General features: G+C 36.1%; 1 protein-coding gene across 1 annotated transcript; it reads left to right on the plus strand.

Moving 5' to 3' along the window:
• Positions 1-486: 486 nt before the first annotated feature.
• C14H6orf58 (chromosome 14 C6orf58 homolog) lies at positions 487-17,211 on the plus strand. Its single transcript, XM_060283516.1, has 6 exons — positions 487-787; positions 2,630-2,716; positions 4,170-4,354; positions 5,288-5,388; positions 9,087-9,325; positions 17,078-17,211. Exons 1-6 carry the CDS (start codon positions 487-489, stop codon positions 17,209-17,211), a joined length of 1,047 nt encoding a protein of 348 aa, XP_060139499.1.
• The last annotated feature ends 607 nt before the right edge of the window (positions 17,212-17,818 follow it).

Consider the following 17,818-nt stretch of genomic DNA (forward strand, 5'->3'; position numbering starts at 1 on the left):
GTGAATAATATATTGATGATGTTATTAAACAAGGGAAGCCCCCGATTTGCTTCATTTCCTTTTTTTAAATTGAAGTATAGTTGATGTACAATGTTATATTAGTTTCAGGTATACAACATAGTGATTCAACATTTTTATAGATTATACTCACTTTAAATTTATTACAAAATAATAGCTATATGTATATTGTGCTGTATAATATGATCTTGTTGATTATTTATTTTATACATAGTAGTTTGTATCTCTTAATTCCCTACCTCCAACTGCCCCCCTTCCCTTCCCTCTCTCTTCTGGTATCGTCTAGTTTGTTCTCTTTACCTGGGGAAGCAACCTGTTTTCACTGGTAAGACTTTCCCAGGGAAGGACTGTGATCTCTGGGAAAAAGAACAGAGATTTGATATGCTAGGATGTAAGCAAATACCATGACTCCTTCCTCCACTTCCCAATAAAAGCTCTGCCACAATCTCCACCCCCAGCTCGGGAGTGATGGCTTTCCTTCCTCCTTGGGCCTGTGCACTAGTTGGTTGCATTTCTGTTTCTTTAGCAGGAGCTTTCAGTCTCTCAGATCTGTATCCCCCCCTGTGGAATGAGAGTCCTGGTCAGTTCAGTGACTACAGGGTGGAGAATGGAAAGTATGTTATTGATCCCTGGGTATACTCTAAGAGAATGGGGATGTATAAAATCCTCATGAACAAAACAGCCAGTTATTTTGAAAAATTTGCACCAGATAATGAACAAAATTTTTTATGGGGATTACCTTTACAGCATGGCTGGCAATATACTACAGGTAAGAATGACCCTTGTTTTTATTCTAATGATCTTCCAATCTAACCATGTTGTAATTGGGAAGTGGAACTCTGTATACACCAAAGCATGTCTTTGAAAATTGATTCTTTTCTTTTTCCTCTTTTCCCCTCATAACCATTATTTTTCTACTGCTTCTCCTTCTCCTCCATCAATCTTTCTGTGTTGCCTGATTTGACTAGAAACTGCAATGGGGCATATGGCATAGTTGCCAAACACAAAAAAGACTTCATATCCAACCTATTGGCCATTCTACAAATATTTATTGAAGTCCTACTAGGTGCCAGACTCTATTCTAAGCACTGGGATGAAGAAAACAGTCATGGAGATATGGACTAAAAGCAGAAGGTGATGTCAAATTAGTTTGAATTTTGTAAAGTTCTAACTATGATAACCTATATATGGAGATGGAGAGAACAGGAGTGGCACCTTGTTCATGAGGATGTTTCTCTGCAAAAGATTGATTCCTTTCAAAAATAAAATACATTCTAGTGTTTAGTTAGAAGATATGTTTGGGCCAAAGACTCCAAATGATAAGATATTTTGGCTGACGGAGAAGCTCATGAAACAGAGTGGGTGCTTCCTTCACTCCATACTGATAACACCACCAATAAGGAATTTTGTTCTGTTCTGATGGAAAAAATATAGAGAGAAGATTAAGGTTTATCTAAGATCTGAGGGAGAGTCACATACAGGAGCTACCGAAGTTGCCAATTCATGCACCTTTGTCAGGTGATGTCTTGAGACTCAAACCAACTCCTATTTATCTGGCTTTCCTCAGAGTCCAAAAGATAGAGATCCAGGAGAAATTATTAGCACGTAGTCCACCATGGGAGGCATGCCAGACTCCGGGGCCTTGGGGGCCAGCGGTAGATGGAGGCTGAATGCTTTTCTTATTCTTTCATTACATTCACATATTATGATCAAGCCTGACTAAACTCATCCAATGATGGGCTTATACGTCTCCAGCATTTTCTAAAAGCAGCTGTGGGGTGCAGGTAAGTAAGTATTGCAGACAGTTTCCCTGCCGTCAAAGACCTTACAACACAATTGAAACAGGAAAGGTATTAGAAATTAAACAGAGAACAATAAATAACAACGCTTTGTTAAAAATTAAAGTGCAAAACAAGGGACACAGTGGAGTCAGCTGGAGTAATCAGAAGAAAAAAATGCATTTGAACTGAGATTTGAAATGTGGACAGAATTTCACTGTGGAAAAAGAAACAAAATCTACTAGGGAATAAAAGAATGAACAAAAGCAGAGGTTCTCGCATGTAGCTGCACGTTGAAAAGAAATACCTAGTTTTTAAAAATATCAATGCCTAGGTCCACCACCAGAAATTCTATTCTGATTTAATAATATGGAAAATTAAGCTACAGAAAAGAGCCTGGAAATAGCATGGCATAGGTATACGTGACTGAGTGCAGGTGTGTGTGCACGCTCACGTGCCTGTGCAGTCTGAGGAATAATCAATTAGGAAAACTCACACTTGTAATATTCATGCAGGTTAACAGCATTAACAAGTTCTTTATCAATCATTGCTTTGAGAAGGATTACGTTAGGAAAAGGAGAATAATTACAAAAGCAAATAATATTCAAAACAGATAATCCAAAAGTGGAATACTGTGGTGATGTTAGATCAAGGAATAGAAATTGGTTCTGAGATGGGAAATGAAGGGTAAAGAGTGATAGGAAGATAAACACAAGTCATCAAAAGAGAAATGTTTGTGCATCTTTGCAAACAAACTGCGCCTAGGTAAGAAACAGTTATTACCAGCTTCAAAATGTGCATAATAAATAATCCGTGCATCCTCTCTCTTCTAGGAAGATTAGTTGATCCCAGCCGAAGGACAGACTGTGGCTATGAATATGGAGATCGTTTGTGCATCTCTGTGGACAGCTGGTGGGCTGGTATGTTCATTTAATAGAAAAATAGGTAATAACCTTCCCGCAAAGAAAATATTCAACCTAAAATCTGAGGGACAGAGACAAAACAAAAACAGCACTATTCCTCTGTAAAAAGGAATTTACTTCATCATGTACCTTGTGGCCTTTATGTCACATTCTAGGATTTATGGCCACAATTTTAATAATGATTCCTTAGGACATATTTCACATGGGGACTGAATTGAGGAACAGCAAAGGACGATGGCCTTTGAACGACCAGCATTGGCAGTTAGATGGGAGGTCCCACTAGCCAGAGGGTCTCCAAGGACAAGGAAGGATGAGAAAGGAGAGGACAAGAAAATAATGCTTTCTTCTCATTTTGCTCAGATAAAATGTGTTTAACTTTGAAACTCATAAAAATGTCAGAGATTAATCTACCACAAATTGTTCTATCAATCAGTAATCTAAGGCCTCTGTCAGATATTTAATACTAAAATAATTAGAAGGTAGTTTCTAATTCTTTAGCTTTATTTTGTATTTTAGTAGTGAAATTAATTTACACTCACTTTCTTAGAGATATTTCCCAATAATTAGAAACAAGGTCACATTAAATTTCACTTTCTTGCAGTGACACACATCATATACACCTTTACCTATTTTTCTCATAGGATACCAATGGAGTCTTTTCAGACTCACAAATAGTCATGACTACGGATCTAGAATTCAGGCTTCTTTTGTCTCACATGGACTCCATAGTTTGGAGTATAAGCCTGCTACCCTGGGGCGTAGGACTGCATTCAAAATACATGTCTATGATGAAAAATGTTCTGCATCACCAGTGGGAATCAGTACAACAAGCTTTACAGTCAACTATATCATGATGTCTAAATTTGCTGGAATAGGTTCCATTTAGAGAGAAATTTTAAAAATCTTAATTCAGTGTTAATTTAATTATCCAAAGATCTATTGCCAACACTTACCCAACATTTTTGCTTTAAAGAGCTAATGTAAGACAAAGACTTTGTGATGTCATGGTTGCACATTAAACTTGGTTAAATAAAATACAAAATATCAATACTATAACCATATTAAGATAATTTAGGGAAAAAATCACATTTCATGGTAAAACCCCAGCTAGAGGTGTTGTATCATTCTTTGCACAAGTAGATATCTTTCTTTCATTTTTACATAATGCTTTGAAAAATGAATGGTACCAAATTCATGAAAATTACTTTTTGTTTTAAAATATTGTAGTCAACTATTTTAACCCATATTCATTTCTAATTGTAGGGTTATTAACAGAAACATGTTAAAGTTATGTATAGGATCCTTAGGGAGATTTTCAATATTTTGCAGTGACTTTTTTTCATGTTCCTGGATCTGTGAGTTTTTGCTTAATGGTTTACAGATTACTTTAAAATATCCTCTATCACATTTATTAGTGCTTGTGGTAATAACAAGTACTTTGCAATTACAGATATAAATTACTTTCTATGTGCACTACCCTTCCTTGCTGCGGTTGATTCTGGCATAATGGGGATATCATCAGATCAAGTCCTGCTTTTGCCACCACCCAAGGACCAGACAAAGTTTTGTCTTAATATTTCTAGTTGTCAGTCATCCTTTCCTAAGACAATGAAGAAGTGGAATGCCCTTTACAAGGTGCCTTTATTAAGTTTTATAATTTATTCTCTTAGGAGGTGGTAAGGTAATTTCTTTTCTTTTTTTTTGTATAATGCTTTCTGTTTAGGTTTTTGTGTGCATTATATGCTATAAAAATGTAAAATTTTATGCCAGCTATATTAATGTCATTACATTACAGGAGGGCATTACATGTCATTTACACCCTCTGAACCAATGCAGCATTAACAGAAAATCTATCCACTTTCTCACACTAAATAAGCCATACATAAATGTGAGAGCACATAGGATATCTCACTGAATGAAAGGATTATTCTGGTAAATTGAACCTTCAAGTCAACTGAGCAATAACACTTGGGAGAAATATGATTATGGAGTTGGTTTTAGAATAGTCAATTAACTTATTTTAAGTGATTTGATAATCGGTCACAAATAGGTATATCTAAACAATTACGTGGCAATCAAAACCAAATATTCAGTGACCAAAATAAAATACATTGGTTAAGCACACTCATGAACCAAAATCAATGCTAAAAGATAGATTTACTAGTTCTATAGATTATTAGTTCATTTTTAAAGATGTGATTAAATTAAATATTCTGGTAACTTCCCCCTTTTCTTAATGTTAAACTTTTGTGGTAATTTCAACTATGGTAGCAGAAAAACAACTGCTAATCAAAAAGTAAAGTTCTCTAGGTCAGTATAAAATGCTGACTTTCGGGAAAACACATGCAGTTCATCTCTTATAGATGCACTCAATATTACTACTAATAATAGATAATTATTATAGTCTTTACAGAGTGTTAGTCACTAATGGCTTACACAAATTAATCCATAGAAACAAAATTTTCCTGTCATGTAGAATATTGCTAAATTGTAAACGTGAACAAAATTAAATTGTAGAGAATTGTTATAGTTGCTCAAATATGAATACATTTCTTCTCTTTACTATAGCGTTTGCAGTCACCTTCTAGTAGCTTTGATGACTTGTTGAAGTACTTGTGGGATGCACATCTCTCATCCTTGAAAGATGCTTACAAAATTTTTGAAGATAGGTAAGAATGGATCCCAAGTTATTTCTACTTAATACGGCAAATAATTTTTCATCTTACTTATGCCTTTTTATTCGTTTTCTAATATAAATCTTCCTATTATATGTTATATTTAATCATTGGGGATTTTAATGATGATGTGTGATTATTTTAGTATGATCAGGCTTAAAAATTGTTTTGTGAAGAAGGGGCAAAAATTTGAGAAAAAAAATCTTGTACCAACCAACCAACCAACCACCACCTAACCAACCAACCAACCAAAAAAACATACAACAAATTTCTCTCTATTAAAAAAAAAAGAAAAGAAATTATCACTGTTTTTTTTTAATCATAGGCACATAATATGGTAGCTACATACTTGGGGAAGAAAATTCAGTAGCATCAGGGTTTGCATACTAAATAGCCTAGAAGATTATCAAGCCACTCCACAGGTACACTTAGAAGTATTATACACCTAGATTTGAGAGTGTAAGAATGATTTGTGTTAAGATGTGAATAGCACTGTATTAGTTAGTGTTTTCCACAGAGACAGACCCAATAGGAGATGATAGATTTATAGATAGATGATAGATAGATATAGATTTTTTGTAAGGAACTGGCTCCTATGACTATGGAGGGTGGCAAATTTATAATTTGCAAAGCCAACGTCCAGTTCAAGTAAAAAGGCTGCAGCTGCTATAGAACCAGGAAGAGCCTATGTCTCAGTCTGAAGGCCATCAGCCAAGAGAATTCTCTCTTACTCACTGAAAGATTAATTTTTGTTCTAGTCAGGCTTTCAACTGATTGGAGGAAGCTTATCCACATTATAGAGGGCAAGCTGCTTTACTCTGTCTACAGATTTATATGGTAATATCTTCCAAAAATCCCCTCACAGAAATACCCAAAATAATGTTTGACCAAATATCTGGGCACCCTGTGGCCCAGTCAAGTTGGTGCATAAAATCAATGATTACAGACACTACTTAGGGGGTGGAGTCAATCCCCAAGAGTGAAGTATGGGCTAGAAATTTGGGTATAGTATAAAACAGGAACAACAACAACAACCAAAATCAGGGCTCATTGGCATTATACAAGCAAATTTGCAAATCCACGCAAGAATGTTGGGTACCTCATATTCCACTGGTTGTTGTCTGTCTCATGAACTCCATCATCCAGTAAGGTAAATAAATCACCCGATTAGCAGATTCACAGCATATGTCCTTCTTTACCTATTGGTTTCAACAACTAGGTATTAAATTGGGCAATCCAAACAGTGATAAACTCAGTTTTCTCAACTTTGAACTTGTAATAATAACAGTACATACTACATAGGGTAATTTGGGGGATTAAATCTATCTATGCATCATGCTTAACTATCATCATCACAAGAGGCAGTAGAGGGCAGTTGTAAAGAACATGAACTTTAAAGCCAAGTTGCTAGGGTTTCAGTCCTGACTCTGCAGTTAATTAGATGTGAGGCCCTGTATTGCATCCAGTTTTTCTCACACGAATGTGAGGCACAATCAACAGCCATTAACCCTCAGCGTCATATGACAGTAAGTGTTGATTGCTCACGTGCCTGAGGTTTAGCCGGGCAGCTCTGCGGATCTTTCCTGAGCTCATGTCATGTTGGCTGATTTTTACCGGCCCCACAGGGGCGAGTGGGAAAGCTCAGCTCTGCTCCACTTGTCTCTCGTTCTCCATCAGGCAAGCCTGGGTGTTCTTCACTGTGATGACAGAATAGCAAGAGAGAGAAACCAAGTGTGAAAATGCATTTTAAGCTTATGCTGTGTCAAGTAGGCTAATATTTAATTTTTAATTGAAGTATAGTTGATTGACAATATTGTGTTAGTTTTAGGTATACAGCAAGGTAATTTGGTTTTATAATATATGTATATAAATATATATATACTTATATACATGTATATGTACATATACATACATATGTATCTATATTATTTTTTATGCTTTTCCATTATAGTTTATTACAAGATATTGAATATAGTCCCCTGTGCTATACAGTACATCCTTATTTATCTATTTTATACATGGTAGTGTGTATCTGGGGAAGGGGCACTGGAAAATGACAAGCCAAAGAACAGGGACATAGAGAGTATTGAAGAATTGAGGCCATGTTTACAATCTGTACAGCCTGGGAACTTCCTTAAAACCTCATGAGTTACTTTCTTTAGGTAAAAATAAACACTAGTTGTTTCTTTACATGAGACAATACTGAACCCTGTGTAGTCTACATATACTTAAATAAAACTGTGGTCCTGGATCCGCAGATTGGCTGGTACATGTATATATTTTATGTTTTAAAATATATTTTAAATTAAAATGAGCCTTTTAAGGTGTATTTTTCTTTTTGCTTGGACATATTTTAACTGACTTATTGGTTCAATTGTTCAATAGCACATTCAATAGAATAATGTGAAAGGCTTCCATTGAATTTCACTTGTGCTCCTATGGCCTCTGTGTCTTGATCTGGTGCCCACATCCCTTTCCCCCTTTCCTAGTGTTGCTGACTCCCCTGCAATTTGTTTAACCCATTGTTACTAGGGACATGTGGCTATTGGTCAAAATCCGTATGAATTCACATTTCCTTTAATCCTTACTTCATAATCAGCTGTGATGTGACTAAAAATAGTCAACTGTGAATCCAAACCAAACTCTTCTCTCATTAAGAGTCCACTGTATGCAGTCTTCCACTTCTGGGTGTTAGAGGCAGGGAGGAGCCTGTGTGCATGTGAATGAAACACAGCAAGGTTTCTTCTCTGGGCTATGTCATGATTTGCTTAACATTGACAAACATGATGCAAATGTTTTCTGTTTAATAGACCCTACATATGTACTTTGGAAACAGAAAAATTAGGATATAACCTAATTACTAGAAAATTGAATATAATCTAAAGAGAAAACAAACTTTTAAATATATGAGTAGTATAGTGCTTTGGGAATATAGTGGAGTAGGAAATAGTTGATTCCACCTCAGGTGGGATGGCAAACTTTGTGAAGGAGGTGACACCTATGATGAGACTTAAAAGAGAATGTAGCTGGTGAGCAAAGCAGGGAGTAGACAGTGTTTCAGGGGGAACAACTTCGTTCAAAACCTGCAAGTTGTTCAGCAGTGGGTGGGGACAGGAGCCATGAATTATATAGTTATAAAACTAATTACTACACCCTAACCTTTCCACTGTAATAACTTGTTCCCCAAATAGGTGAGAGTTTGGTTTCCCGGAAGATTTCCTCCACTAGAATAAAACCCATGTATTCAGAGAATCAGACCAGAAAATCAGACATCTGTCTCTCTAGGGTGCTCAGTGTTTTAGGGGTCTCCTGACGCTAGGAAATCAACAGTTTTACTAAGGCTGTCTGAGTCTAGCAGAGATTTTACCTTGGAAACTTTTATTTTTATCTGCACATTTCTACTATTTAGTCATAGTCTAACACCTGGTTATATGATTCCCAACGTATAAGGTATCTGGTTAATAGAGATAAAAAACTCAAAATAAAATATAAACAACTGATGGGATGGTCCTTTCCAAATTTAAAATTTTAACTAGTTATATCTTCAAAGGCAGGCACTCAAGCCATCAAATTCTAAAACTAAAAACTATATTCTTAGTTTGTTGGCAGAAGGTGATCTTTCCTAGAAAATGACGAGGCTGAAATTCTGAGTGGAGTAATTATAATTGTACATGTTTCCACTTGTCTTTTAGGTTAGAATATTATTCTAAACCAGAAGCAGATTTTGGAAGAGATTGGTGTGTGGCTTTGGACTATTTAGCTGCAGCCAGCTTTCCTACAACCTTTATTCAAGTATCTGGGTTCCAGAAGGGCCTGCCACCACGAGTGCTTGTTGATGGGGATAAAGCCCCCTTCATCAGTGACTTTACTGACTTTCAGAACACAGTCCTGCTTGGTCTAAATCTTCTTCACCAAGTGGATAACGCTACAGGTAAACGCCTTATAAACAATACCTTAAAGAAAATCAATATTGTGTTGAATAGATAAAGGAAGAAATGATGATTATCAGAGATATATGTTGTTAAAGCACATACTCTGAAAGAAAGTCATGGTTTCTTAAGGGTATCCATTACACACATTTTGGTCCTTGCATTCATGGCTTGTCCCTTCTTATGGGTCCTGTTAGACTGCACCCCACAGTCCTGCAATCCTTGCAACAGCCCAGCCATGTCAGCTACAGAGACTTCAGCCATTTACCAGACAGGAAATCTTACAAAGTCAGAGGCAAAGGGCCTGGAGCGACGCCCCACGGTGGTACAGCCAATAGCCGGCAGGACACAGTAACAACCTTCGCTACACAGGGGAGGAGGAGGCTATCAGTTATAAGGGACGTGACATCAGAAGGGCTCCTTGGTTTCCAGGGGGATTGTTGGAATATGCCTCCCCTCAGCTCTTTGGGTTAGAAACTCGCATGGGCCACTGTTTCCTGTTGAGTACCCAACATACTGGAGCCGTTTGGTCCGAGGACTAGAACAATCATTAGCTGAGGGTTGAGCTGATCACGAAGGTAGCTACTGATTAAAGTTTCAGCTTAGGAGGGGGAGGCAATCATGCACATAAATTAAGGGTAAGGCAGTGCCGGGTGGAGTAAGGCATATACAGACAGCAAGAGAGCAGCCATCTTATGGGGCCTGACCATACAGGTCCTTATTTACCCATGAAGCTACCAGACTACTTCGTGTACTTTATTCATCTACAAACACAGATATATTCTTTTTTGTTGTTGTTGTTATAGTATTTTTTTTTAAAGAAAATCCTTAATATCACTCTCAGATTTAGAAAAAAAAAAAAAAAAAAGAAAACCTGCCGTGATTAATGAGAAAACTAGCAAACTGACTTATGTGAGTTCCCTCCATCCAGCCTTACTAGTCATGGCAGAAGTATTCTGCTTCAGCCCCTCAATTGTAGGGTTTCCTAGCAGAGTGAAAACCGGAAGAAATCTTTAATTGCAAGTTTGACTCACTACATCATCCTAATTTTCCAGACATGCTTTTATGCAGTGAACCAAACTTAAAACATAATTAAAATATTAGTATTTTAAAAACAACAAAGTGAATCTGAAAGATTTAAAAGACATAAAAGCAAAGAAAACATTAAACTATAAGTTTTTGAACTCTTATTTGCATTAAGTAGAGTAAAAAACCCAAATGTCTTAGGGGCTTCATACAACTGAAGTCTTTTCTTGCTCCAGAAATGGTTCCAGGGCAGTGTTCTCAGTCCGTGGCAGCTTTCCTTCACACAATGAGTAGCAGACTGAACATCCTTACATCTGTGGTTCTTCCAGCCCCTGGCCTCTACATTATTCACATTTCACCAGCAGAAAGACACTATAGTGTTGGAGAAAGCCTGGATATTTCTCTCACTACATCTCATACTCTATTGCTATGAAATAGTCACATTGTCCCATATCTGGACACAAAGGGGGCTAAGGAATTAAATTGTTGCCCAGGAACCACTGTTGTGTGACAAATCTACACCATGAAAGGAGATGCATGAATTTTAGGAGTCGCCTAGCCATCTTTGCCAAATTATTACATAGTATAATTGCATTCTAGGCCTGGATGGTATAAGCTGGCTCTTACCTGTTAACATGTAAAGGGTAAAGAAATGAGTCAAGAGTTGAAAGCCCTTGAAAGCTTGGAAGGCCCATACTACAATATTTTATTAAAAGATTCAATTTTATTTAAATTTAGCTTTGGATTTAATATGTGGTTTTGAGTTACTCTCACAAGAAAAAAATTGGTGATTAAATATTGAAAACTACTGATTTAAAAAAAAACTTTTATAGCATAATTGTTTAGATATCACATAATAAGGCATTTACTATTATCTATCCATTATTCTCATGGCCAACCACTCTCCACATTCCCACTGACACTCAGACTTCAGGAACAGTGCCAAAGGCCTTGGAATTTCCAAATAAGCAGAGGATAGGGAAAACATATATTAAAAGCAAAGCATAATTAAAAAACAAATAGTGCCATTTAAAAATGAACATTTTAAATTAATTCAATAGAAATACATATTTACATTCACAAAAATAGTTTCAAAGTATCATTTAACACTTTTTAGTCTCCAGAAGTATTTTATGATGTTCTTCACAAGGAACCTGAGTTAAATTCATTTGAATAAATAAGTAAAATCAAACTTTTCAGGCCTCAAGTTAGCTCTTGAACATTTTCACTGATGATAAGAATTGGCATGGAGGAGTTTTTTTATTTCTAGTTATGTAAAATTCTCAACAACCTCTCCATCTTCAGTGGCAACAGCTTTTAATCCTTGACTACACATATTCTAACACTAGAGAACTCATATTAAAGCTGAGAAATAATATTAGGTAATAAATAAGTAGTAAGAAAAGAAAGCTTGCATAGGTTTTTTGTTTTTTTCATGGGTGATATTGAAAATAAACAATGAAGACTGAGTGAAGGTTCAAAACTGTCAGAAGCTAGATTCAAGGTAATGAAATTCAAAGTGCTTTAAAAACTTATTAAACTTTACGTTTCAAGGCTGAGGCCAGCTGACCCCTTCACTGCCCCCATCCTGACCAAGAAGGTCATTGCCTCATCCTCCTTTCTTTGAATGGGGACAACTGTTTGCTGAAGTGTGATGCATGAAGAAGTGGGAGAAAATGAGCTTGGGCATCTCAAAAGCTTCGATTCAGATAGCAACATAGGAGGCTCCTGAGCTTACCTCTTTCAATAGACACACCTAATCTAGGGCTACATACAAAACAATTCCTTCTGGAAAGAATCCAGAAACTAGCTGAGTGACTCCTACACATCAGGCGAATGAGAAAAAAAATCCCACATTGAAACAGGCAGGAGGATCTGTGCTATAAACCCCCCCACCCCCACCCCGGCACAGTGACACATGCCTCGGAGGGATCTTACAACTCCCAGATTCTCCCTGAGTAGTGAAGGGTTTGGATCTGCCATCTCAGCTTTTAAGACCTCCACCTGAGAGACGGGCCGCCAAAACATCTAGCTTTGAAAGGCAACAGGGATGGCATCCATGAGACCCAGGAGGCTAAAGTAAACGAGAGATACTTCTCAAAGGGTTTGTGCAAACTCACTGTGGCAAGCCCCTCAGAGCCCAAAGCAGAGGCAGCAGACTGAAATGGGCCCAGTCTCTCCATGAAAGAGGCCTATTTGCTTATCTTCATAGCTGCAGACTGAACGGCAGTCTTGTAATTTAATGCACATCAAGGGGCTGGCTACAATATTCTCCAGAGACTGGAATCCCATTGGTGCCATATTCACGCTCTTCCTCTGTCTCTCTCCAGATTGCTGGTATATCCTGGAAAGGAAATTGTGCACACATTTGGTGCCCCACTTTTTTACAGCTGCCATGCTAGGGGATACCCCTTGAGTACCTGGCTGCAGTCTCCAGCAGAGTTTAAGTTCATGGGTTCCACAGGACTGTAACAAACAAAAGCTATTGCCTGAGGATCCAGCTTACAATAAGCCTACATCTAGGTGCTACCTGAGATCCTCCCCTTTGGGACACTGACAGGTCTTGGCACACCCTCAATTACTGGAAGACACTAAGCACACACAAAAAAAACTGCTTAGACAATCACAAAGATTGAGAAACAACCAAGAACTGGGTCAGGGTTAAATGATAAATTTCATGTCCTATACAAGGCCACTCCTTCAAGACAGGGAGGGATGGCTGTTTTATACAATGCATAGAAATCAAAACAGAAAGTCAAGAAATGTGAAGAAAAAAGGAATATGTTCCAAATGAAAGAACAAGATAACACCTCAGAAGAAAACCCTAATGAAACAGAGGTAAGTGATTACCTGATAAAGAGTTCAAAATATGGGTCATGAAATGCTCACTGGGGTCAGGAGAACAATGCATGAACATTGTAAAGTAAAAAAGTAAAAGTAAAAAAATTTGACGCAGAGAAGATACCAGATAGAAATCGCAGAGCTGAAGAATACAATAGCTGAACTAAAAAATTCAATAGAGGGGCTCAGCCACAGACTGTTGAAGTGGAAGAAAGGATCAACGAACTCAAAGACAAGGCCGTGAAATTCATCCAACTAAAGAAGCATGGAATTCCCTGGTGGTCCAGTGGTTAGGACTCTGTGCTTCCACTGAACTGCTGGGGGCATGGATTCGACGCCTGGTCGGAGAACTAAGATCCCAGTGTGACCAAAAAAAAAAAAAAAAAAAAAATTAAACAGAGTAAAGATAGCTTAAGTTCCAAATAAAATGAACCTAAGGAGACCCACACCAAGACACATTATAATTAAATTATTCAAAAGTTAAAGACAAGGAGAGACTCTTAAAAATAACAGAAGAAAAACAACTTATTATGTAGAAGGGAACATCCATAAGACTGTCAGCAGGTTTTTCAGCAGGAGCTTTGCAGGCCAGAGGGAGTGGCACAATATATTCAAAGCACTTGAAAGAAAACCCTGCCAGACAAGAGTGCTCTACCTGGCAAAGCTGTTTGTCAGAATTGAAGGTAGCTTTTTGAAGAAAAGCAAAAGCTGGAGTTCATCACCATGAAGCAGCCTTATAAGAAATGTTAAAGGGACTTTTTAAAGCTGAAACAAAATGGTGCTAATTAGTAGCAGGAAAACATATAAAATTGATTTTATTGATAAAGGTAAAATACAGTTAAATTCAGAATAATCTAATGTTGTAATGGTGGTGGGTTAATCATTTATGAATCTAGTATGAAGATTAAAAGACTAAAGAGTAAAAATAACTATAACTACAATTACTTGTTAATGGGTACATAAGACAACAGATGTCAATTGTGACACTGAGAACATAAAACTTGGGGGATGGGGCGTGAGAGTAAAAATGCAGAACTTTAGAATGTCTTCAAACTTAAGTTGTAGGCTTAAAGTAGACTGTTATAAATATAACATATTTTATGTTAAGTCTCATGGTAACCACAAAGCAAAACTCTATAGTAGATACAAAAAAAGGTAAAGAGAAAGGAATCTAAGCATATCCTACAGAAAGTCATCAGTCACACAGAAAGAGAGCAAGAAAAGAAGAAAAGCACAAAGGAGTTATAAAACAATCAGAAACAACGAACAAAATGGCAATAAGTCCATACCTATCAATAATTACTTTAACTGTCAATGGACTAAATTCTCCAATCAAAAGACATAGAATGGCTGAGTGGATAAAAGGTAAGACCCAACTGCATGCTGCCTACAAGAGACTCACCTCAGCTTTAAGGAAACTCAGACTGAAAGTGAAGGGTTGGAAAAAGATATCCCATGCAAATGGAAACCAAAAGAAAGCTCAGGTAGCTATACTTATATCAGAAAAAATAGACTTTAAGACAAACATTGTAAGAAGAGACAAAGAGGATCAGTATATAATAATAAAGGTTCAATTCCACAGGAGGATACAACATTTGTAAATATTTATGCACCCAACATAGGAGGACCTAAATATATAAAGCACGTATTAACAGATCTGAAGGGAGAAATAAATAGCAAAAAAATAATACTAGGGGACTTCAACATATCAATAGATAGATCATCCAGGGAGAAAATCAATAAGGAAACATCTAGGATTGAAGAGTATTTTGGCGATTATTAGAGTTTGCAAACCACTGGCCCAATAATGGATCAAGGCATTTTCGTTTGGTCTACAAATATAAATATTTAAAATATCAAATTATTTGTGAAAATATAATAATGATAAATTTCATGAAAAGAATCTAAATTTCTGAGACTCTCCTAAAAACATTATAATGCAGGGTATGGTGGGCCCATATTTCTGCATGTCACCAAGTTCCTGAAGTTGAGTAGGAACTGCCTCTCCTTGAAATAGTTTTTATAGCTACCATCACTACTAATTTTCTTTTTCATTTTCTCTTTATTATTCTACCTCTTTATTTCCACCCCAGATTTATCTTAAGGTGAAATTCCAGGATCCCTGAATTCCCTCCATGGGTTTTCACATGGCCAGGTCTGCAAACATCTGGCCCCAGTGAACAGCGTCCCATGGACACAGCAATCCTTGGGTGCACAGCTGCACAGTGCACAACTCCCACTACTAATTTTCTATATTTATCTAATCTCAAACATTTATGTTACCTTCCTAGTCTCTGTGGACATTAGCTTTTGCAGCCTCCAATATAAGTAATGACTAGTGTTATATATATGAGTTAAATCCCTCAAGGAATGAATACTGGTAATTGTGCAGTATCAATAGATCACATTTTTTTTGCCCCTATGCAAAATCAAAACCAGTTGAGACAAGCAAAGGAATGAGTGAATGGAACCTCAGCTTTAATGCTGGAAAACAATTGAAGAATATGATTTAGGCATGCAGCAACAATGTTCTTCCTACTACATACCCTTACACTAGACCTGGGAAAGGGCACCCAAAGGAAAGTTTGCAGAATAGGTCAGTATCCTAGTATCACTTCCTCACTAGTCTAGATAGGAAAAAGAGAAAAAGAGCTATTCCTGGATCTTAGGACTTTAGTAGATTAGCTCTAGCCAATTGAAAAGCATGAACTGAAGGCTCACACCCATTAATCAGGTAACATGCTTTATCTCCATGGAAAGGAGCAAAGGATGTTCATGAAAATAGCTCTTAATGGAAATTAAGCATTATCCTCCTATCCCCAAAGAGCCTAGGAAAATAAAGAAGTATACCTGGGACCAAGTATTCTGGATACTGCCAAACTGTTACCTCTTATACAGTAACAGATCTAACCTAAAATATTTCTTCTTTTCAAAAACTGTTTTTAAAACTCTAACTTATTTTCTCTTTAGTTAAAATGCACTTTAATTGCTGTACATTTTACTGATTTATTTTTAAGTATATGTAATATATTAAAACTTAAAAAGTCTAAGTGACACATCAAATGAAAACAAAGTCTTCTTTACCATCTTTCTTCACTTGTATCTCTTGGTCTTCCACCTAATTTTAAAAAATCAGTCCTTGGTGCAAATTTATTGAATTTTAAAAAATACTTAAAACAGTGCAAATAAATGAATAAATAAAACCTATGTTGTCTGTACAAATGAAATTATACTCACTGCTCTGCACTATACTTTTTACTAAAAAATCTTCATGGAGTTTTTTCTGTATCAGGACATATTGATCCAACCCACTCTGTTTAAATGATATGTAGTGTTTCATTTAATGAATATACCATAACTGTGGACATTATTTTCCATTATAAGCTGGTAGCAATAATGTAACAATGTCATTTTATGTATACATTTCTTGCCATAATTTATTATTTTACCAATAAATGTGTAGAAAGGAACTGTATTCAAGTTGATGGGTCATATATTGCCAAATGGTATTCAAAAAAATTTTCAGGAGTTTACATTTTTGTTATAAAACTATGAATTAAGGTTCTTATTTTCTCCAACCTACTATCATATAGCAATTTCTATAATTTGTGTGTAATGTAGAAAGTGCTACTTCACTCATGAATTTACAATTCTTTGACTGTGTTTGTGTGCTTTTCCCAGTTTTCTGGTTAATTGCTTATATTTCTTACTGATTTTTGTATGAAGATCTGGTCAATTAATTTTAAATTAAAACACTTTATGTGTATAATTATCATGTAATGTACATATATATTTGTATCCAAAATACATAGAATTAAAAAAAATAAACATTTTAGCAAATGCATATACATTTAAATTTACATGTAATTATTTTATATTTTTCCCAGATTCACTATCTTTGACTATATGGAAAATTTTAATGAAGACACAGGTTGCAAAGAAGCTAGCTCAAGAGATTTCTGAAGCAATCCTTGCAATCTTTAATCCAACGTTTCTGGAAATGATTAATGAATTAAAATGAACAATTCTAACAAATTGAACAACAGTAATTTCAAAATTTAACACAATCATAATCATACAGTTTTCTTGTTTTTCGTGTTTTTGACTTATGCTCATTTGTTAGGATTTTGTCCATGCATTCCTAACTTTAAATTCAACTTAATGCAATGATTATTTTGCTCAATTAATAATTCTTGATTTTTGAATTCATTAACGCTTAAAATGTTTAGGATCTAAAGAAAATTGTATTAAGCTATCACAAATCACTAAGAAATTAATAAACAGACAATAAACTTGTATGGCTCTTCTGTTGTTATCCTATGTAACCCGATTTCATGAAATTTAGAGCAATGTCTTGCTGATTTATAACCAAAGTCCAGAACATTTTAAAATGAAGTACTGACATTCAATTAAAGTTTTAAAACTCATAAAACTGACCTGGCAAATAGAATATATAATTAGTTTGTTAGGGTTTTTTTGTGTGTGTTTTCACTGACAACAAGTGTACAGCAATTAGGTAAGTTTCCCCTCCTTTGGTCCACAATTGATAATGAATGCTTAAGGATCAAATTTCTCAAGGTTGCTCTGGTAGGACAGTATCCACTGGCTAGGAGGTGGTGACTTGTAGA

This window comes from Globicephala melas, chromosome 14, assembly GCF_963455315.2.
Source record: "Globicephala melas chromosome 14, mGloMel1.2, whole genome shotgun sequence".
Classification (NCBI taxonomy): Eukaryota; Metazoa; Chordata; class Mammalia; order Artiodactyla; family Delphinidae; genus Globicephala; species Globicephala melas.

Coding starts and splice junctions, on each gene's coding strand:
- C14H6orf58 (XM_060283516.1), top strand. CDS start 487: ATGGCTTTCCTTCCTCCTTGGGCCTGTGCACTAGTTGGTTGCATTTCT. Junction 4,355..5,287: donor AGTGGAATGCCCTTTACAAG/GTGCCTTTATTA, acceptor TCTTTACTATAG/CGTTTGCAGTCACCTTCTAG. Junction 5,389..9,086: donor TACAAAATTTTTGAAGATAG/GTAAGAATGGAT, acceptor CTTGTCTTTTAG/GTTAGAATATTATTCTAAAC.